This window comes from Lycorma delicatula, chromosome 5 (assembly GCF_047948215.1).
Source record: "Lycorma delicatula isolate Av1 chromosome 5, ASM4794821v1, whole genome shotgun sequence".
NCBI classification, from domain to species: Eukaryota; Metazoa; Arthropoda; class Insecta; order Hemiptera; family Fulgoridae; genus Lycorma; species Lycorma delicatula.
The window spans coordinates 142,072,223-142,096,928 of NC_134459.1; the positions used below are offsets into that span (position 1 = coordinate 142,072,223).

Sequence of the window (24,706 nt, forward strand, 5' to 3'; positions counted from 1 at the left end):
AAATTAAAACATTTATACAGCGATAATTTATTAGTCATTTGCATATGCACTTTTTTGGTGATGCATGACCTGGACCTAACTAGACCCTATGACATGCACGAGGCTAAATTCAAGCAACATATAGCTTGGCCACAAAACCAGTTTTTGATGTATGTGTAAAAGAAACCAAATTTTTAGACATCATGGGGCTGTTACTCTTTTTTCAACACAGAAATAACATCAAATCATTCATTATCAGTCAACTGGGTTTGGACTTGCAGGGTTGACAGTGATTTTATTCCTCAGGTGGACAGAAGTTTCCAATTTCAAACTCTGTGCAGGGTCTATGCTACCGAGGTTAATTTGTTTTTCAACTTGCCCCCCTGGGGGGGGGGGGGGGTTTGTGGTTTCTGTCTAATACTTCTACAGGTCAGATCTGGGTAAACTCCATACAGTAAATGATTTCAGCCTGTTTAAGGTCCCCTTAGTCTACTGCTCATCACAGGAGAGCAGTACATGTTTTTTATGTATTTGATGGTGAGTCTAGTGACTGCACTAGAGAAAGGTTTTGGTGAGCTCCAAATCAGGTCCAACTGTAATATAATTGCATTGGTTTTCATGTCAAGCTCCTCTTGAAGCAGAGTACATGTGAATTAACCTACCTTACAAATACCTCTGGTGAACATACCAAGTGCATACTGGCCTTACATTAAATACTGAAAATGTCAGTCCATGAACAACATAAATTTTGTTTCATAACTCATTACTAAATTCAACTGTACCAGTGGTACACATAAACTAAATACAAAAAGAGAAAAAAAATTTAAAATAACTTTTTTCTTTGACTCATCAGACATAATTATTGGGATTTTCAAATGACAGGCAAATCCAAAGACTCACAAAAACTCACATTTTGAGATTTTCTAAAAATCATTTCTTAAATGAGTGTGTTGAAATTAACTGCTCTGTATTGCAAATTTTTTATAATATATTTCATATTCGTAACATAATATAATGTCATAAAAAGATACAGTCACTATAATAAAATAAATGTTACAGTTAACAGGTGAGTCTTGCTATGGATATAAAGGAACAAAAGGAAGATGTTTAGATTTAGAAGTGTGTGTGCTTAAACCATTAGAAGAGGATTACATTAAGTACAAAGATTATTTCTGCATAACTAAACAAAGGTAAATAAATAAATATTATTTCAATTAGTAAACAATTTATTTACTTGTTACTAACAACTGGTTAACACCCCATTATACCTTTACATTTATTGCTAATAAATGGTATAAATGTAAATGTAAATAAAAGGTATAAATGTATACCTTTACATTTATTGATGAAATCGAGAAAAGGCAATTTACATGAATAAAAATTTAGATAATATCAGTGAGAATTTAGTATAATTATAAATTAACTAAATTTCAGACAAAATAAGAATCTTTTTTATTGAATTTAAAATGAAATATAAGAGATAAAAACAAAATTTAAAACATATAAACGGATAACAATGAATTGAATGAGAATCTTTATACTAAATTTCTACAAAATGATTAATTGCTAACAAATATTCTACAAAATACTGATTAAATAGTAGAGCACAATGACAGTGTACACAATTTTAAAAAATTAAAACTGAATGATGAATTAAAAACATTAACTTATCACAGTCGCACATTAAATTTGTAATTTTTTAGTGTATTCATAATTTTCTAATCTTAAATTTTCATGAAAAGCATACAAAAGGTAAAAATTAAATTACATTAAAAAGGTAAACTTTATGGACAAAATTTACTCTCTAACAAACTCAATTTAACTGTTGAATTATTCTTTTCCTTACACAAAAGGATTAGAATTATATTTAATATTTATTAAATTAGACATTAGTCGGTATTTGTTTTTTCTTCCTATGATTGTTTAGAGACTGAAGGATTTGATTTTCATAATCTAACCATTATACAGATTTTTTATTGCTGTAGCTACTAGTTTAGGGAAAGGAACTACACATTATTAAATAACTAGATCTAACACATTTAAGAGCGCAGCATAACCTTTGTACAGCAGCTGATATTGGCAGTGAGGAATGTGAAATGACCTTTGAGGTAACTTTTTAATTTTATTTTATTTACACGATTTCATGATTTATTTGACAATGCTTTTATAAAATGTTCTATTAAAACAAATGTTCTGTAACATGAAAAACCAAAAAAACATAACTTACAATTATGAAAAATATATTTTTTAGTAAGTTTTTTGTTTATGAATAAATAAATATAAAATCAAGGTACATTTATATAACTGCCTTAACCCAGGAAATTATTAAATAATTCATTAATACCAATAAAAGAACATTCTTGAAGATTTTCAACACCTATCTTATGTACAAAGACAAAGGATTTAATAACAGGAACTATTAGAACCTTACAAGCTAACATGACAAACTTTTTTCATCACAAATCGAAAAGAATTTTTGAATGTTAGGATAGTTTTAATATAAATTTCAATTCTTTTTTATTTGGAATAAGGTAAATGAAATACTAGGGTAGAAAAACAACCTTCCTTCCAAAAGCAAATAATAGTTACAAAACATAAACCATCTTTTGAAAAAAGTAATATTAAGAAAATTTCTTATCAGAATGACTGATAATATTTCATTTCCTTCATATACAGACTCTGATTTAAATGGAATAAATGATCAAATTAATTAACAAGCAAATTTCCTCACATACTACCTTTTTGTATTTCTTTAAGAGTTGTAATTTTTTTAAGGACACATCTAAACTCATTAAATTGGGACTTAATGATAAATAAATACATATATATTTTGCGAATATATAATCTAAAGAAACAAAAATGACAGACACTAACAATTAATAGATCACTATTACAAATAAATTATTAGTATTAAAGTTCTTTAAACTATAAAACTCATCTGCTAACAAACAAACACAATAAAAATAATCTTATAAAAATGATAATATAAAAAAAGGGAATAAAATATAAATATATTAAAATAAAATAATACTTAAATAATAATTATATAATTTACAGGAAGGTAGGTGTGTGCTGTCCAAATGCAATGGCAATACCACAATCATACAATCCAAATAAATCAAAAACAGCAATATCTACAAGTGATAAAGCAGCTAGGCAAAAAAGAATGGCAGATTTTGATGTTCCAAAAAGCATAATAGTTGAAGAGAATAGTAAGTAAAAAATTTATAATAATTTAATACAGTAATATTTTAGACAAAAAAAAACAAAAAATCTCTTTACGCATACTGGAAGGCAGAGGTAGATTTCACAGGTGCTAAGTAGAGGATAAAAAAGATTTCCACCTTAAAATTAAGAAAAACTTCAAATTTACTCAATACAAAAATCGTTGCATGTGAAAAAAAGCTTCACATGTTTAGCACACGACAAGCCCCATCTTACAAGTCCAGCAACATTCTGGTCATCCCTTGCAGTAAGGTTTGGTCATATCAAAATTGTTTCTGATAAAAGTTTTAGGTAATATTTAGAGGACTAACAACCACTTTAAAGCGATTTGGTACTGTGCCTATTAAGGGAGCTATGATTCTTTTTTGTCTCCAATACCCCATTCTTTTTCAATACCCTGGGTCAATGATTAGTGATAAAAAAAATTTCCTTAGATAAGCTTTAGGCCCTTATCCAAAGAATAGTAGAAATTTTAAACGAATTCAATATTTTACTTAACAAAGTTTAGCAATTTTTTTTTTTTTTGGTGATCCCTTGCCATAAGGGTGATGTCAAAAATTGTTTCAGAAAAAAGTTTTAGGTAATGTTTAGAGGACTAAAAACCATTTTAAACCGATTCAATACTGTGCCTATTACAGGAGGTATGTTTTTTTTTTTCAAAACCCCATTTTTCCACCATTTTTTGATATCACCAAATAGTTGGCGATATCAAAAAATTTTATTTACATAAGTTTCAGGCCCTTATCCAAACAATGATATGAACTTTACACAAATTCAATATTTTACTTAATAAGAAAGTTATAGCGATATTTTCTTTTTTTTTTCGAAAAAGCCCTCCACCCCATTTCCACCACCATAGGCCGATTTTGGCCTTAATGAACTCCACTGAGATTTTGGGACGAGTTATTTTTAAGGAACAATTTGAAAGTGATTGGTGCAAAATTACGGCAGTTATTGTGTCCACAAGAAAGATTATATAATATACAAGACACAGACAAGAATATATATATAAATGTATAAATAAACTTTTGAGCTGATGGTGGTTTTGGGGTCTGGGAGATGTGAAATACAAAGATATGTTGAAATTTTCCAGAAGTCAAATCATGGTACCCATTACAATAGGTAGCTTTCTTATGAAATCTACCTGAAAAAGAATCATTATATTATTGTCAAATATTTAATGAACCGACATAACCAAACAACTGTATACCAGTACATTATTTTAAAACTATTGTATAAACTTGAAACAAATTCCATACACACATATTTTTAATTACCTTTCAAAATGTGCCTATAATAAAATAGACTACTTCATTCATTATATGGCAATTCAGTGACTGAAGATAGCAACTTTGTGAAAAGACAAGGGCAAATGAAAACATTCTGAAGTAAGTTATTAAAAACAGATTTTATCAGTGTAAAAAAAAAGTTAATTTTTTTTTACCTGAATTATTACACCAAATAATTTTTAAACAGATGCCCAATTTTTACATATTTTATCTTTAACTCGTTAATTTTGATGGCAAAGTAAAAAGAAATCACAAATTGTAGGAAAAATAATTTTTCTAAAACTTAATTTTCTTATATCCTTAATTGCACAATTTATCAAAAAGGATTAACACATAACACTGATTTAACATAATTAGTAACCAACAATTTTTAACATCTTTTACAACCATTTCTCACCTAGACCAATCAACTTACAAGGACTTTACAGAATCTAATTAATCTGAAATTAAACATACTAAATAAAAACACCATTGGTCCTTAATTATTTCCTTATTACAACTTTTTTGGACAATTCTGCTGATTATACTCTAGATAGTTTTTCAAAATTTCACAATTTTAAATAAATTTTTTCATCATGGTCATTAGATTTTATTATCATGGTTGAAATCACAACAAAAATTACATACATTAGTACAGTTTAGAAATATTATGCAATTCATACAAGCAACACTACTGGTGGCACCATTACACCAAATGAAAATTAATAAAATTTATAATAAAGAGAACCTTTACTATAATTAATTAAAAATTTGGAAATATAATTAAGATTTATTTCTAAAAGAAGAACGTATAGAATATATCATACAAACATTCTCACATTTATTGGCAGTGTGAACTCTTAAAGCAGTCATCTTACTTCAAGGCAAATAGTGTGAATACAACTAAAACGGAGGAGGAAGTTACTACAAAAACACTGAACAAAAGTAAGACACATGAAATAATGATCATAAATATTTCCAGCTGTAATGAATGTGATATTTATATTATAAACTTAACTCAATATTATTTCATAAATGGATAAATATAAATTACTTATAATCTTTATAGTACATACATAGGATGCAATATTATCATTACTACTTCCCACTGTACTGCAAGAGAAATGCATTAATATTATTCAGAGCCTTTTTTATTATTATTTGTGTCCTATATGTTTTGACTTGTTTACTTTGTTTTAATTCTTTTGGATCCAAGTAAAACATTTTATATATAATCATATATTTCATCTGCTTAACACGAGTAACTGAAGTAACTCGTATTAGTTACTGAGATAAGCTACATTTTTAATTAATTTTTTTAATACAATCATAGAATGTAAAAAGGAATGACAGTCTAAACCACGTTTCTCAACCTGGGGGTGGCGACCCCCACACATCAAAAACTTAGCCTGTAACTTTACATGTAAACAATAATGAAATCATTTTATGAGAAAAAAAAATCATTTATTATAACCTACTTTACTACAAAAATCAATTTTAACCGTTTAAACTATATTATATTTCAAAAAATTTATAATAATTTTTAGAAATTCACATGAATATTACAACCAAAAATCTAGTTGATATCTTCATTTGTTAGGGGGAAATTAAAAAAAAAAAAGTAAATTTCATTCTTACTTATTTTAACCCCTTTAAACTCAGAATTTCAAAAAATCTGAAAGATTTGCTGAATTTCAAGATCCATTTCAGAATTTTGTGTACTTTATAAGTCATATATAAAGATAATAAATTACCAAGATGGTTACATTTGTTTTTCATTGAAAAGTTTCTCCATATCCAAGTCAAATACACAAAAGCAAATTGTTTTCAAGTGGTAAAAGACGATTCCTACATTTAAATTTTAGTGCAACCACAGACGAAAAACACTATTCACAGAGGTAAGACGTGGAAAAAGAAATTAATATTTTCTGTGGGATTAATGATTCTGTGACCAAATTTACATATTCACTTCGATGAGTGAATTGTAGTTGTAACGTTTTATAAGCAAACATTTTGATGAGCTGATCATGAAGCTACACTGGTAACTAAGCCAACTGCAACAACTTTTTCACTAAATGGACTCAGTACCCATCTCTTCGAGAAACCATTTTTATCTTTTGTAAATGCAATGCCAACTGAATTTTTAGCTCATACAAATGCATCTTCAAGCTATTCAAACTGTGGTGAATAATAGTGTCTTCTCCATCAAAATTTTCCTCAATATAATCGAAAGTGAGTGGAAACATATGAAAATTTTTGATTTAAAGGCGAATAATCCAGATACTAAGCTTCTTAACGAAAGCATGAACTTTATCTGTCATTAATAAGTTGCTTTTATCATGTCCTTTTAAATTTACATTCCAGTTATTTAGGCAATGAAAATGAATTAGCTAAGTAAGCCAACAGCAACATATACTCATTATTTTGTAAAAACATTGAGAATAGCATTTATCTTGGAAAATTAATTAACTCATCTCACAATTCCAATAACTAGATTAACACTTTCCCCTATAACTGATAGATAACCACCAGACTTCTGCAAGAAAAGAAGAGATTTTTTCTTTTTACCAATTCACTGCATAGTTTAGCAAACTGTCTATTCTGTAATGGTTGACTTTTTAAGATTTTCCGGCATATTTTTTGTGCTAAGAGCATGTCTGTGAAGAAAGCAGTGCATCCATTTCGCCCTTGGTAAAAGATGATCTTTTAATTTTTTTTCAGAAATCCACTGTTTTTTCCTATCTCTGCTTTTGCACCATCACTACATACATACTGCAATACATTTTGTCCAATCTATATTATAGTTTTTAGTAACTTCATAAAAAAAACATCAAAAAGACATTGTCCTGTTGCATGACCAGGTACTGATTTGCAAAACAACATATTTTCTTTGACTGTTTTATCACATTCATATCTCACAAAAAATAACAACTAAGAAATGTTTGCCACATCTGTTGATTCATTACATTGAATACTAAAAAATTCACTTGATCTCATTTGCTAAATTATCTGATCATGAAAATCGGCAGCCATGTCACTGACTCACTTTGATACTGTGGAATTTTTTCTAATCTTTTGCTTCGTCCACGCCTATTAAAACACTGACCAACATTGATTGCAACAGGAAATATGAGGTTTTCTGCGATTGTATGGGGTTTGGACATCTTAGCTACTCTTAATGGCATGAGATAAGATGCTTCAAATATACATTTATCAATATGGCTTGATTTACAAATAGAAGCTTGCTGATTTCTCAAAGTACATAATTTTTCTTATGTAAAGGATACCACATGACTTCCTTATATGCCTATTAAATTTTCTTTTAAAATGAAAAGTACATAAAATTTTATTTCATCAATAACTTCTGATATTTTTTCATATATATTTTTTTTTACTGTTATTATTGAATTATTTATCATAATTTTTTTTTACAATCAGAGATTAATAATAATGATTAATAATCAATACATAAGTATTTAAATTAAATTAATACACATTATTTAAATTTTAATTAATCATTACACAAGTATTTAAATTAAAAAAAAAGTAAAAAATCTAGATGAGATGAAGTCTGATTCGAACCGATGCCCCTTGTAAGAGCCAAATATTTCATTATTGGCTATAACTCTGGAACCAATGAAAATAAGTACCACTTATAATAATTCATTGAAAAGCTCTCAATCAAAGCTTATTACTACAAATAAGAAAAAGTCAAAAATCCAATTTGTTTTTGATTTTGGGCTTTTTTGGTCACTTTTGGTTTGTCATTGCAATCAAATGGGAAGGTGCACAACTAGATATTACAACAGTCCTAAATCCAAAATTTCAAAATCCTACGACTAATCATTTTTGAGTTATGCAAGATACATACATATGTACGTACTTACATCATGCCAAACTAGTCAAAATGGATTCAGGGATGGTCAAAATGGGTATTTCTGTTGAAATCTGAAAACCAACATTTTTTGCGATCACAATATTACCTTTACTCTGTACAAGGAAGTAAAATTTCCAAGAGTTTGCTTCTATGATCCAGATGTTTAGTTTCCAAGTGTCAAATTAATTTTGATGGTTTATGCTGGTTTTAAAAAAATTACAAAAGGGTTATAATTCCAATAAATGTATATTTTTAAAAATTTCACAGCATTAAAATTAAAGTTTCACAGTTTAAAATTAAATTGTTATAGTCATGTAAGTAAACCAGTAGAATAACAATATAAACAGTTTCAAAAGGCAATTTAATTTCCAGTACATTAATCGCCCACAAAAAAACTTTAATATAACTAACTATCTCTTTAACTACCTTCAGTAAAACTGTAAAATGAACTACCAGCCTCATAAAAAAACACAAAATGGATCACGTAAAAATATTATTTCTAAAAAAAATACACATACATGCATGAATATTTAACAAGCTATATAATTTCTTCACATGAAAAATATATAGTATCATATTGCATAAGATTAAGATTTGAGACAAGTATAACAGTTTACGGCAGTAAAATATAAAAAATAAGAATAGTAAAGAAAAATTATTAAAGGATGGAGTTACAGGAGAATAAAAGAAATTAGATGACTGTAAGAAGTTCAAAATTAATTAAAAAAAGAGAAAAGTTAAAAGAATAGGTGAAAAATTTTCAGTATGAAAATTTTAAGACAGTATGAATTTGGTTTATATCATATTTAGATATCCTACATTAGTTAAATTGATAAATAAGCAAAGATTAAAATTAGAATTGAACCAAATAACTGAAGATTTAGGTTATAAAAAATATATTGAAATTCAACAAACTGTTTGTGACCAATTACAGAAATTAAAAAGGAAAATGAATCTGACCTTATATCAGGTTTATCTTTTCATAATAATTATAATTTTTTCCAATAAATCACTTTTTTCTTTAATTACAGCTTGTGGAAGAAATGGTAAACTGTTATCAGAAGATCTGAGTGCTAAAACATGGCCATGGATGGCATCAATTATGGTACCCATAGATAATGAACTCAGGCATCACTGTGGAGGAACTTTAATAACTCGCTTTCATGTTCTCACTGCTGCTCATTGTTTTGTTTTGTAAGTATTAAGTATTAATCGATATAGTGTAATAATAATACCAAAATCTTGAAATAATTTTATGGAACTGAATCATTTAAACCAAAATAATACATTACACAAACATTCAATAAAAGTCCAGGGGCAAGACAAGACTGTAAACTACTCCAATAAACTGTGATCAGAAATGATCTCTCTCTTCTCTGCACTTCTTTCCTTATAATCTATTCCTAGGCTAACAAGTGCCACCCATCCGTAACCATAGACTATGCTGATACATTCTGGTAGCCAGGAAGATGACTACTTCTTTATTACGAGGAATATCTCTAAAGTAAAGACCGCTGGGAAACTTCTGTCCTTAAGGTCGGCGAACCTGTCATTCATGGCCACGTTAATATGTACACACTGCATTGTTGTCTGTAAGTTGTCGTGGTGTAGTATCTTTGATTATGTGATTATAAAATGAATAGGAAAATCAATGTTGCTGTTGACTGCGAAATACTTAAGAGTCAAACGGTTTTTAAACCATCAAAACGTTAAGCCGGTTGAAATTCATAGGCAGTTGGTTGCTGTGTACAGTGATAATGTAATGAATGAAACATCAAAGAATGAAGAACCGTTAGTGGAGGCCCTTGATAATCACCGAGGACTTGAAACGGGTCTATGATGAAATCAGAAAAGATCGTCGCTCAACGATTTCCGAGCTGACGCTTCTTTTTCCGGATGTTTCAAAACAGGGTGTTATGGGTCACATTGTTCATAACCGTTTAGGCTACAGAAACGTTTGCGCATGTTGGATGCCACACGTCTTAAAGGAACGTCACTAAAAAATCCGAACGGGATCTGCTTTGGAATTGTTGATGCACTACAAAAAAGAAGGTGATGAGTTCCTTAATTCGATTGTTACCGGCGATGAAACATGGATTTCGTATTACACGCCAGAGAGAAAACGTCAGTCAAGTGAATGGCGTCATCCTCAATCACCAACCAGACCAACAAAGGTCAAGCTACAGCCATTTGGACGCAAACTGATGGCCACAGTCTTTTGGGATCGGTTTGCCATACTGCGGATCGATTTCATGCCGCGTGGATCGACTATAAATGCAGAAGCCTATTGCGAAACTTTACGTAAGTTACGGCGCGTCATTCAAAATCGGTGACGAGGGCGGCTGACCGACGGCGTCGTCCTGCTGCACGATATTGCAAGTCATGTTGCGGGTACGACACGTGATTTACTGAGAACATTTGGATGGGAAATTTACAATCGCCCACCTTATAGTATGGACTTTGCTCCTTCTGATTACCACCGTTGGTTTGGGAAATAAAAGAATTTTTGACTGGTAAGCAATTCGCGGGTGACGATGGACTTAAAAATGTTGTTAATCAGTGGTTAAATGGACTGGCGGCAGAAGAATACGACGAGGGTATATTGAAGCTGGTGTATCGCTACGACAAATGTCTTAATTCATGTGACGATTATGTAAAGAAATAGTATAAGGTATGTAGTTTAAGAGAAATAAAAAATATTTATAAGGTTGTCAGAATAAAATTTTACAATAACGGTCTTTACTTTAGAAATAACCTCTTGTAGAACTTAGGGAAGTTAGCAATCCTTACCTGTGGAACTATTCAAATGCTTTGTTTCGTATCCAAGGATATTTCTTAATGAGATGTCTGCTGGGTGAAGCCAGGCAACCTTTGCTGTAGAGTAGTATTGTTCCTACTTCATCCGAAAGGTTGTGTGTTTATATCCTGGTCAGGTTTGGCATTTTTCACATGCTACAAGATTCATTTTTTGTACAAAAATAAATTGGGTAGCTGTAATAAGGTATAAGCTGTAGGTACCACAGGAAAAATAGATAAACATTAAAAAAATAAACATTACTTTTACAAGAAGTAAATGTTTATTATTTTTATACAAAAAAGCTTTAAAGTAGCATACAAAAACAATAATAGGGTGCATATAAAATGAAATAAGGTCACAAAAAATTAGTTAAAATTTATCTGTATAATTTTAAATCAGGAAGTTTATTAAAAAATAAATTCATCATATGTAGGATGTAGAGGGTATACTGAAATGAAACGGCTAGCACTAGATAGGGAATCTTGGAGAGCTGCATCAAACCAGTCAAATGACTGAAGACAAAAAAAAAAAAAAAAAAAATTAAAAAATATAAAGAATGTTTATTTTTTTCTAATGTGTATGTTGCAATCTATTTAATTAGTGAACACTAAGCAACCCCCGCCCCCACCACCAGGCTCAATGTGATGAGGATGATATATATAACATGTTAATAAGGTGTATAGTCTTGTACAGACTCAGACATGTAAGCAATTAATTGAACCCCAACTACCAAAATACACTGATATCAACTGTCTAGTATTCAAATCCATTCAAAAGCAACAAATTTTTACTAGGATTGGAACCTCAGAACCTTCAATTTTGAAAATCAGATGTTAAACAACTGAATTAACCGATTTAACACACGATGAGTTAACCACTAGACCAGCTTGATGTGCTAAGAACATTCAGCTTTATAATATGAATACTTCTACTCTGTTATGCATGTCACATAGAAAAAAAAATATTTGCAATGGAAAAATCGCCTAAAAATAATAGAATAAAAGTAAAAATAAAACTAAATATCAAATTTAAATTTAAATTAAGTTAATATTGCAAATGAATAATCATATTAAAAATCATAATTTAATTCACTACTGCTGCCATACATAATAACTAACATAATCTACATAAAACATCTACGCTTAGTTTTAATTTATCTAATTATAGAAAACAGTATTTCCTTTCATACTTTTTAATCATAAAAAAGCACTTCTAAAAGATCCATTGAAAATTGTTTAAGGTATATACTTTCAGGATGCATTATAAAAATTTATTTATAAGAATATAATTATTAAAAAGAAAAAAATGTAAATGTTTATTTTGTTTTTTAATTAAAAAAATTATATTGTTATAATTTTCTAATTAAAAATTAAATACATCTGTATCAGAGTTTATGGCACAAACTCATCCTAGCCACAACAGAATAAATTGTGGTAGAAATAAACTTAATTGAACAATGACTAAGAGTAAAATGGAAGACAAAAAAGATATTACCAGTCGATTCATAAAGTGGTCCATATTAGGTAAAAATACTAGCTGTAGTCAATGAACCTGGTCATGAAAAAATATATTTTCATACTTGGCTAAACAATTTCCAACTGGCTACATAATTGCAACAATAAACTGCCATAAAACATTCCCATCTAGTCACCTTAAGATCTTAAAAATACTAAATTTCTCAAACTAACTTCTCTAAGATTAAACTTCTCATAGCAACAAGATGATCACACTCTCAGAAGGGTAGAATTTTATTTTAAGTGTCCTTAGAAGGCTAATGGAGATGTGATAAATGAAAGAGTGAACAGATTTTTCTTTTATGTAGGTAATATAATTACTAACTTTGATTTTTTCTTTATATTACAGCAAAGAAGGAATAGCAGTCAAAGATTTTATAACGGTTCGCTTAGGTGAATATGATTTTGATAAAGCAGATGAAACAGAATCTTCTGATTATAAAGTAGCAGATATGATAAATCATGAAGACTATGACCTTTACACATACGAAAATGATATTACTCTACTGGTTTTAGACCGTCCAGTCAAGTACAGTATCTACATTCAACCAATATGTATGCCAAAGCAGAATGAAGATTATAAAGATAAAAAAACAATCGTTGTAGGTAAATACTGTATAATTCATTTATTCCAGTAATTTTTTTTTATACCTAAAAATCTGACACCTAAATGAATTTTTGATGTAAATGGCAATTATCAATAAAAATAATAAAATTATTCATTTTAATGACAAATGAAACCAGATCTACTTCAAAAAACATTTTTATATTTATATCATAATATTTTCAATTGTTATTAGCTATAATCAATGATGGTTTTGTTTTGTTTTTCACTATGGCATCGGCTGATCATTTTTTAAAAGAAACAATTTAACCCTCTATAACATACAATATCCTATTTTATCACTTTATTTTTAAGTAATTTACAACTAGTTAAGTATTTAATCTAACTACTTTATGACTTTATTTATTCTTTATACTGTTAATCAAGAGACTTTATTTGGTTTGGCAAGTACAGTATCAGTGGATGATATTGTGTGGCACTTTACTGATCGTTGGTATGCAGGTAGAAGAAAAAAATTAACTACAACTCTGAAATTAGTAATGTTTATTTGGTTTGATTTAATAATAGACTCAGAATTTAAAGTAAAACTTAAAAATTGTTTAAAAATAACTGCCAATCTCTACGGTGGAGTGATAGCACCTCAGTCTTTCATATAGAGGTCCCAACTTCAAATATTGGTAAGGCATGGCAATAATATATATATATATTACTTTAAAACAACAAATAGATATATAAATACATAACTTAACCAGGTAATAGAAAACACAGAGTTCCAGTAATTAAAATCTTGGTATTATGAATTATTAAATGAGAATACTAAATATCAATTCTACTAAGCAATTCTAATAAGACAAACTTAACAAATAAAAAAAATTCCACAATCAAATTATATTAAAATATCCTTATTCAAGAAGCACTATTTATTCCATCATTATTAACACGACAATAAAATTGTAAAAAAAAATAGCAAATATTAAGATATTATTTTTAATAAATCAGCAAGACATTTAGATTTTTGAAGATTTTAAAAGTGGTCAAGTAATGACATTATAGGTTCAACTATTAGAATAGGAACTCAAAAAAACATGAAATGTCACCTTTGCTTTTAAGAAAAAAATGTTTACATTATATTAGCAAAATTTGTAACTGTTTACTGCTTTATTAATTAAAATAATTAAATATAGATAATTTATCAGTTTGTAATAATGTATAATTTTGTTCAGGATGGGGTCATACAAAACATGGCGGGCCAGGAAGCAATGTCCTAAAACAAATTGAACTACCTATATGGACATATGGATCTTGTTCTAATAATATGACACAGACAATATTTACAACAAATCTCTGTGCAGGTGATACTGAAGGCAAAAGAGATTCATGTCAGGTTAGTTATTTCAATTATTTACTTACTTAATGTTTTGATTTTAAATTTAAATTATTCATTTTTTACTAAAGTAGAATAATAACCATTTATTATAGAAACCTGATGGCCTATGCTTAGTGATAAAGTGTAAATTTATGGCATTTGAAAAGTCCAAAACTAACCTAAACATTCTGATTAAAAGATCTGATGTTAGCACCACAACATGACTTCCTATGGTTGGTGTATCAAAAAATCTTTACTTAAATAAGTTTTAGCTCCTTATCCAAAGAATAGCAGGAACTTTAAAAAAGTTCGATAGTTTACTTAATAAAAAAGTTATAGCCATATTTTGTTTTTTTCGATAAAGGCCCCCCATTTCCACTCAAATGGTCCGATTTTTCCCATTAACGAACTCGACCGAGATTTTGAGTCGTTATATTTTATGAATCAATTTGAAAGTGATTGGCGCAAAATTACGGCAATTATCGTGTCCACAAGAAAGAGATTTTACGGAAGTCGAATCATGGTTACAATTACAACAGGTAGCGTGTTCTTATAAAATCTACCTAAAAAAAAAGTTTACGAGAGCTTCAATAAATCGCACACCCGTCTGAGAACATGAATTTCTTTTTATAGTTTGCTCTAGGAAAACGTTCAAGCAATAATTGACAAGCATAAACACGTATTTTTTTTTTTTTGTGGAATCGATGCCTCTGTAGTAGCACACGTTTCGGCTTAGTGCTCGGCCTCCCACTGCGTGGCGCATCAAGAACACTTCTCGCTGCAAAACCTTCTTTTCCAGTGTCAGTAACGTTTGCCATGATGGTGACGATTTCCCAAAACGCACAAAGAAGTCATTCATAATGTTCTCCAATGTTTTACCAGTGTGTGGACGTTCGTGGACAAGCTAACAAACGCTCTTCGACAGTAAATACATTCGTACATCGTTCCACCCTAGATTACGACTAAGATCATCCCACCACGGATGAACACACCGGACGATCCCCACCTTTTCCAGCAGCAGTGAACGATATCAGCGGTGAAAATTGGCAGCAGTAGAGCCCAATTAAGCTGGATTTATTACAGTGTAAAGGGACTTTCCACCCACAAAGTATAAATCCTTTATTACTTCGCAAGAAGTATTATCATCGGTATATTTCATAATCATATGAACTGGATACAATTTTTGCAATTCTATGCTGTTCAAAAGAAACTCTAAACAATTAATTTTTTATTGAAATAAATAACGTTTGAATAAAAAATGTAAATGGAATTTACCATTTATCTATTGAAGGAATCATATGATTTTTTCATGCAGAAATTTCTACAATCAGCTTTAAAATTTGCAGTAAACCTTCTACAACTGAACCGCTTATTGACACAATATCTAATTACCAGCAAAATAAAGATATGTAATTTTCTTACACATTTACATTGCCTAATACATACACCTTTGTTAGTCGACTACACTGAAGAACTTTATTTAAAAATAAACATCTAGCACATTGTAATGGCTTCCCATTAATACTAATAAAAATATTATATAAAGCACAGCATAAAATCAAAAACACATTTAGAAAATACTTTACAATAACGTGCATCGATCAAGTCATACAGGCTTGCCAATATTTTCAGGAAATAAGGATACTGTACACTTCCAAAACAAATAAAATACACACCATACATAATACAAATAGAATGCACTGATGAATTCAGTAACCATGGAATGTACAAAGTAGACCAGAGTAATTGCACTAATTACTTAATGAAACAGTCAGAGCATATACTTACCAGCAGATATAAGAAATAAATATAGGCAATACACAAATAACAAAAGAATTTGAGTTTGAAAATCAACTCATAGACATTGAATACCTATACAGAGATTTCAATCACAACATGCAAATGATACACATAGCACATTAAAAAAAAAGATTCCACGCTGAACAATACAATATGAAATTTACAAGCCCATTTAATTTGATGAAAAAAAATAACATACCAAATATATAAATACAAAATGATCAAATAAATTATTTAAACATAATTTAGGGGGGGTTGTTAACCTAATCAGTTTTGGCGTAAACCTCACTGATAGGAGTGTACTTCAGTTGCCTATTCAGCTTTATATATTAAGGAGTAGCAGAAATAGTGCTGCCTGTAACTTCTGAAAAGGGTGCTTCTATAGCTCCAAAAGTTTCTATGAAAGAAAAAATTTCATTTTGTAAGAAAGTTATTTATTTTTTACATGTTATCACATCTCATCATGCTGTTCAACGAACAACAAATTTTCACACCACATTTTCTCTAAAATGTTGCGTTCAACGAAATATTACCATGAAATATTCCAAATTCCTCCATCCCACAACTACTGAATAAATAAACTTATTCTACTCAATATATAATAATATAATACATAGGTCACATCAGGAATCATTATTTCTTACTGTTTTACATTATTATTTAAACAAAACACAACATAACACCAAAATAAATGACTAAGAATTGTACATTCAAGCATGAAAGGTAATAAGTAGAGATTTTGTTTCAAAGAAGAGTAAGCACAATAAGACTCAAACATTATTCCAAATATAAACACAAGATATAATAAAAGGCCACCAATTTTGAAAAAGAAAGTATTAATTAAATGGAAAGCAAAATCTACAGAAATAACTTGTACCTATCTCTTTCTTAATATCTTAAAACAAACATCATTAAAAAAATAGTAATTATAGGGCTTAATAATTTACTTATTTATTATACCTCATTAATAGTTGGTATCATATTATTTTTTTTAATACAGTTTGTTAGCTAATTTTTCTCAGAGTTTAAATTACACTCCTGTGTGAAAATGAAGCTTAGTAGTATTTTCAAGTTGGCATCCACTAGTTATCTAAACTATTAGTACTATATTTAAGAACAAAGTGCAAATAACCGCACCTTGTAAAAGGCTAGATGTTGTAGAGTGCTTAAGCTTCAGAATTGTCAATTTGATTGTAGTTTTTTTTAACATTATGTTGAAATTGAAATAAATCAGATTGTTGTTTACAATCTACTAGACACTAATGAGCTGCACCCCATAATTTATAAAAATAAATACTGCAAGAAAATAATCACAATCAAGTTATCAATTACTAGACAACAAACAAAATACGAAAAACATGGGAAATATCATTTACTTAAAGTTAGTAATGTTATGACGAATTAGAAACCGGAATATTTTTTATATTAATTATCAAACTTAATAACGTCAAATCGGCTTGACCAGGCTACTACTGACATGTCACACCCTATTCGGTACATAGCCCTTATCAAAACTGTGTGATTACCGCAAGTATTTACGACTTGTCTTAAAAATAAATACGCATTAGGTTAAACCCTTTTGAGATTTAAATAAAAATCTCTTTCAAAGTACCAATCAAAATAACTATTATTTCCATAAATGTCTATACTCATTGCGTTGTTCTAGTGGCAAAATCGTCGTCATAAAAGTAAATTACTATTATTCGGACATGAATAGTAAACAGTGGATACCGGTGTACTTTGGTGGTTTGGGATTCAACTCTTAATTTGACATCTCAGAAAAGGTCGATCTCTAATTCTGAACAAGACTACATCTCATTTACCTGTTACATATATTTCATCATCTAATTGGGCCTTGAGGTTATTTAATGTTCATAAATTGAACAGATTGCACTGTATATATTAGGAATAGAAAATGTTTTACATACGTTTCATGCACTGTATATATTGCAGAATAAATTACTTATCACATACCTTCAAAATGTTCAGTATACACACTCTTAAAAATTAATTACACAAAAATAATATTACAAAGATTTCCCACATTAACAATAAACAAATTTTAAAATGCACTGCCTTTCTGATTAAATTTCGATAACCGTACAATCACGAAGTTATGAGGGAAGCATTTATCGAGTCGTTCTTTAAGGCTAATGACAAAACTTTTAACCAAAACCTTTATCGAATCGTTCTTTAACAGTAGTAGCACAATTAATTGGTTATAATTACATTTAACGCGTCTGGTTACAATAATTGCCCGTATTTTCGTGGAAGGAAAGTTGTGCTGAAGATCGGCGAAAAGTATAAAAACGTGTTACAATACAGAAGCGAAAAAAACTTCTGTTGCCATTAATTACATTATCATTAGAAAAGAAGGACAAATCAACGACGAATGTTGGCAACACCAAATACTAAACATAAGAACAGAGAAAGAAAATATTTATAATCTATGCTTCGAAAGAAGCCAAGTGGAGTACGGTTTTATAAATTAACTTGGATGTCAACAACTATTTTTTTTACAAATTAAACATGATTAAAAACTCGCTCAATAATTCAAAGTTAATTTTTTCCTATTCTTCCAGTGATTTTAATTACTGAAATAGAATTAGATTTAAAACGTAATACGCCACAATATAATTAAAAACTATAAACATAACAAATAATTAAAGATATAAAAAGTACAAAGTAAGAAAATAAACTGAAATAATAAAAACTGTTTTGTCTTCTCCACCCACTAAGTCGCCTTGGGGGGAATCACAAGGTGGTACTTACCGCTAACATGTGCAAACGCGATCTTATTCCAATCTTTTTTCTCCGTAGTGTTGTTTATCTCCTACAAAAACTTATATTACCAATTTAATTAAATCTGGATGTACCCAACAACATAGTTAACGCTTTACAATATTCTGTCTCAAAACTATCCTGTCCCATTCATTTAAAATTTTATTATTCACCTAATCTTTAACATCCTCCCATAACACCGTATTTCTAATCAATTCAGTCCTTTACTTTCTCTTTTCCCGTTGTCCATGTTTTCCAATCATAATCCATTATACAACACAAATAATTTATGAACTTGTAAATTCTCAAATCTATATATTTCTTCTTTCTTTCCTGTTTAGCCTCCTGGAAGTACCATTCAGGTATTACTACAGAGGATGAATGAGTATGATATGGTGTAAATGAAGTGTAGTCTTGTACAGTCTCAGTTCGACCATTCCTGAAATGTATGGTTAATTGAAACCCAACCACCAAAGAACACTGGTATCCACGATCTAGTATTCAAATCCATATAAAAAATTGATATATTTAATATTAGCAAACTAATTGTTTATACAAAACCTCTCCTTACTTGTACCTTGCTTTTAATTTCTATTCTATTTCATGCATCCTTTGTAAATTTACTTCCCAAACAACTAAATTTTCCATCTACTGATTTTTTGTTTTATTAAAATACTTAATTCATCATTATCTTCTTTTCTATCATATTTCATTACATTTACTTTATTCTTATTTTTTTCAAACAGAAATTTTTTCTTAGCAATAAATCAACACTATTCAGAATTTTTTTAAATCATTTTTATTTTCTATTAAGGTAACAGCATAATCTGTGATCTCAACATTTTTATTTGCTCTCTTTTGTAGTTACTACTATACTTCCAAATTTGACACTAAATTCCAGAATTGTGTCTTATACTTAAAAGTTGAAAACATAAGGATTATACTGGTGTTGTCTCATTCCTTTCTGAATCAGAGCTTGCTTTTCCCCATTTTCTATTCTTCAACTGTTACCTGAGTCCAATCAGATTATAAATTACTTTCTTAAAATTTAAACTTTTGTAATGGTATACCAAACCAAGTTGTATAATAAAATGTTTTAAAAAATCCAACTTCAGTCATTTTTGTGAACATCTTTAATAAGTATAACTGCTGTTTTAACTCTGGCTGGTTTGTTTTTAAATAGGTAAATATGTAATAAAATGTATTCAAAAAGTCTGTGTGATTTGAATTATCTGTTCATTTGTATATCATTTTAGGTGTTTTTTTTTTTTTTAACAAACAAATAATCCACTATATAATCAAACCCTTTTTACAGATCTACAAATGCAATGTTTTATTTTGTTAACCATGCCTTCGGAAATTAATCTTAAGACGGGAATGGCTTCTCTTGTATCTGTCCTCTTACTGAATTTTAGCTAATGTTTATCTAACACATAACTTACTTGCTAATCATCTGTAAAATAGTCTAGTAATCATTTTTACATACATTAAACTATATTACTCCTAGGCACTACAGCCTAATGTGACCTCTTGCCTCCTAAACACAGTCCCACCATCTGCCTCGATCCCCTGCTTGTCTTCTCCAACTGAAAAAAACAAGGTCCTCAAGTCATGCTCCACATCAACCATCATTCTTTTCTTCTTCTATTGTACATCATTTCTCTCCAGATCCTTTTTGCCATCCCCTCTTTCCCATTTTCACGACATTACCCACACATTTAATTCTTTCCGATTTAACAAACGTTATACCTTCATTTTCAAGTGTGGCATTCATTAGTTTCAACATTATTTCTTGCTCTTCATTTTCCATTACCACAAACTGATCTATTGATTCTTCTCATTATTCTTCTTTCAAAAATTCTCAGTTTCAATGCATCATTCACCATCAACACCTATGTTTCAGTAATTTGTATTTAGCTCTTGGCCTAATTAGACACAACCTTTCCAATCCTGGTTTGAAACTTAACAGTTTTCTTCTCATTTTTTTATTGATAAAGAAACCAATGCACCATAACCCATCCTATCAACCCTTCTGCTACACAATATAAAAAAATCCTTTTTAACAGTTTGTCCACTACTGTACCATATCATCTCCTGCAGTACCGCCGCACCCATCCTATAATTAATCAGCACTGACGCCATCTCCTTCATCCTCACCAATGTCAACATCAATCTCACATTCCATGTTGCTACTCTCCAGTCGGTGTCTTTACCTCTTTTCCATACTCCCTCATTCATATTCATAGTTGTACTCTGTTTAATTCTCCATAAGTATCGCCCATTCCAGGACTTGTTTCCTGGTTTTGTAACAATAAATTCTTTACACGGCCAAGGAGTTAGTTCAACGCAAGACCCCACAACCTGGAGGACCAGAGGATGTTCATTTGGAATTTCCTTCTCCTAGGAGGTTTGCTTCTACCACAGCTCACAGAGCACATCCTACTCTGGATTTTCTTCAGGTTCTCCCTAGGCTCTTCCGCCCTCTCCACTGGAAATTTCTTCATTACATAATACTAACTAATGGGGCAATAGTTCTCACATTTATCTGCTCCTCCTTGGTAGGGTCTCTTAAATTCTTTTTGAAATATATACTTATTCCACTAATTTCCAAATTTTATAAAATTTATAATTTCAATACTAATGTGTAAGAGTTACTCAGTTCTATTTCATCCAGACAGCCTAATAATTTAAATGATATTTTATCAATACTTACTGTTTTATTCAAAGTTTACAGTTAATTTTAAATTGATTAATCTTATTTAAAGTAAGTTTTGCAATATGACTTTATTTTCTATAATTTTTCAAAATACATTCACCACACATTATACACTTCCCATACTTTGAAAATAGTTTTCAAAGAAACCCTCCCATGCGTTATTAGAGATCTTGGCACACTTATCATCCTAAACTGTCATCATTGCTCATAAAATGCCTCCCTTTCAGTTTCCTCTTCATCTGGGGGAATAATCCAAAGTCACGTGTCACAGACTTAGGGAGGGGGCTCTAACAGTTTTATTCCATGTTGGCCCAAATACTCAGAGCAAACTTTGGAGTGGTGCACTGGAATATTATTATGGCGAAGAAACCATATATCCATCCTTGAATTTGGGTGCTGCTTCTTGACAGCTTTGACATTAGACAGGCATTCCTTATTATACCACTTCCTTGTAATTGTCTTTTGGGTTTCTAATGCAACTTTCTCTAAAACTCCTTTCGCACTAAAAAAAATGCAGCCACCATTCTCTTCTTGCTGATCTGGATTTTTTAATAGCCACAGGAGTCTCCTTCTATTCGAACACCCACACTTTATGAGCCTTTGTCAAGATGTCATAATTGCACAGTAAAGTTTCATCACCTGTCACAATACTATTCACATAGGGAGATTTACATTTTTAAACTTTTTTAGCATTTCAGTTCACCACGAAACATGACCATCTGATAGTCAGTCAAGTTATATGGCACCCAAAAGGTTCAAAGCTTTGTAACTTGAAAGTGATTTTGCAGAATATCTTGTATTCCTGGTGTATTAATTCTGAAGGACACCTCTATTTGTGGTAGGTTTCAACCATTTTTTGTGCTGCAGCAATCATCTTCTTCAGTCATAAATGAAGACAATCGACCTGACCTTGGAGCATCCTCAAAATTCCTCTCTCAAAAGGTCAGTACCACCTAAATATTGTTATACGATGAAAACAATTTTCTGCAAACATAGCAGTTATATCCTCTAAACACTGACCAGCGCTTAATCCACATGCAAAACTGCTCAGTATTCAGTTGAAGACCACAAATACATCACTACCTCTTTTCACTAATAGCTAAAAAGTGAAAATGACTATTCACTTTATGAGTCCCAAAATTTTAAAATTTTTTCTAAGAGTAGAATAGATTTTTCTGTAATTTTTTAATTACATACTTAATGTTTCACTTAATTTTTACATCATCCAGAGCAATGCCCTTCTTAGTGCCAGCTTTTTTTTAATTATACAGTACAAATTAAAAAAACTTAGTAACATCACTAAATGAATAAATTTGTATTTAGTTACTAATATAAAATTTGTTTGATTTTAGGCTGATTCTGGTGGACCGCTGATGATACAAAGGAAAGTTGGAGTAGCAAGACGATGGGAAATAGCAGGAATTGTTTCATGGGGTATTCGATGTGCTGAAAAAGGAAGACCTGGTGTTTATACTCAGGTTAACAAGTACCTTAACTGGATTTATGAAAAGATTAATGCATAAATAGTTGGTTTTATATATAAATAAAGAAAATGTTTTATACAATTTTTAATTTTTCTAATTTGGTTATAACTTACTGTTGAATAATTAGTATATTAAAGTACTATGTAATTAAATTTATATTAAATCTTATTTCACTCTTAATCTCGGGTTATATCCTTAAAAACTAAAACAGTTTTTACTTCCTTCACTGATTTAATTAGAAATAATTTATATTACTAGCAACAACAGAACAGGCACAAAATTGTCAGACTGGATAATTTTTCCAATCCAGTTTAACAATTTCAGCCATATCTCAACTGTTTATTGGTGAATTTAAACAAGCTTAACACTTTATCCAGTAAAATATAATTCGAAAAAACTAATATATACAGAAATGTGTTAATGAATACAACATTTAAAAGACTGCCATTTGGAATTTTCAAAAGTAAAATTTTCAAACTTATTTATTTTATAGCTATTCTTGGTATATGTACTCCAAATTTTATTAAAATATATAATCCGATTTTAAGGCAAAAATTTTTATTGAAAAAACATGAAATGGTGGAAAGTGAAATGAAGTAAAGCATTGCCCATATGAACCTTTTTGTTTATTTTGATACGCTGAATCAGTCCCCTATGTTTGGCCAGCACTTCCTGGGACACTCTGTACATGTTAGTATTATACCAAAAATTCATATCTTTCGGATATATAGTAAAACTTCTCATAAGCATAATAATACAAGCAGAATATGTTTCACGCACAACAAAATTCCATTTTTTTGAAAAAAAGTTTCACTATAAAATTAGTAAAATAGAAAACAACAAACTACTCATTTTCTATAACCCAAATGAGATCTGTGAATTTTAAAATCTACTGACAAGATTCATACTGATTTTTTCAATTGTCAATGTTTTTTTTTTATTTCCCAATAAGTATAAGTGGAAGACTATCTTACTGTATTAATTAAGACTAATCTTAATGTATTACTACATAAATAAGAGTAACCTTTTCTATGCTCTTTTTGTAACCAGATGCCTGTTCTTTTGATTAAATGTCAAGGCTCATTGTAAGTGATATCTTTCTAGATATCATTGTAGAAACTCCTTTCTTACTGATATTGTACTCTTGATCCCATATATATTCTACTGTAATTTTTAAAATGTTTACAACATTTTTATTACAAGGTAATTGTTCCCTCAGCATAAACTGTGAGACGTAATGGTGGATTTCCCTGTTTAATTATTTAGAACTATCATAAGAGTGTTTATATGAGTGTGTGACATCTAGGTTACTAGCAAAAATTTTACAATTTCCT

General features: G+C 29.8%; 1 protein-coding gene across 1 annotated transcript in view; it reads left to right on the plus strand.

Moving 5' to 3' along the window:
- Positions 1–23,552, plus strand: part of LOC142325443 (clotting factor G beta subunit-like) — a 48,643-nt gene extending 25,091 nt beyond the window's left edge. The window contains exons 3-8 of the mRNA XM_075367217.1: positions 1,039–1,169; positions 3,037–3,191; positions 9,381–9,543; positions 13,010–13,266; positions 14,449–14,609; positions 23,241–23,552. Coding sequence (XP_075223332.1) covers positions 1,039–1,169; positions 3,037–3,191; positions 9,381–9,543; positions 13,010–13,266; positions 14,449–14,609; positions 23,241–23,411 — 1,038 coding nt within the window. The 3' untranslated portion in view covers positions 23,412–23,552. The remainder of the gene's footprint in view (positions 1–1,038; positions 1,170–3,036; positions 3,192–9,380; positions 9,544–13,009; positions 13,267–14,448; positions 14,610–23,240) is intronic.
- Positions 23,553–24,706: the final 1,154 nt, after the last annotated feature.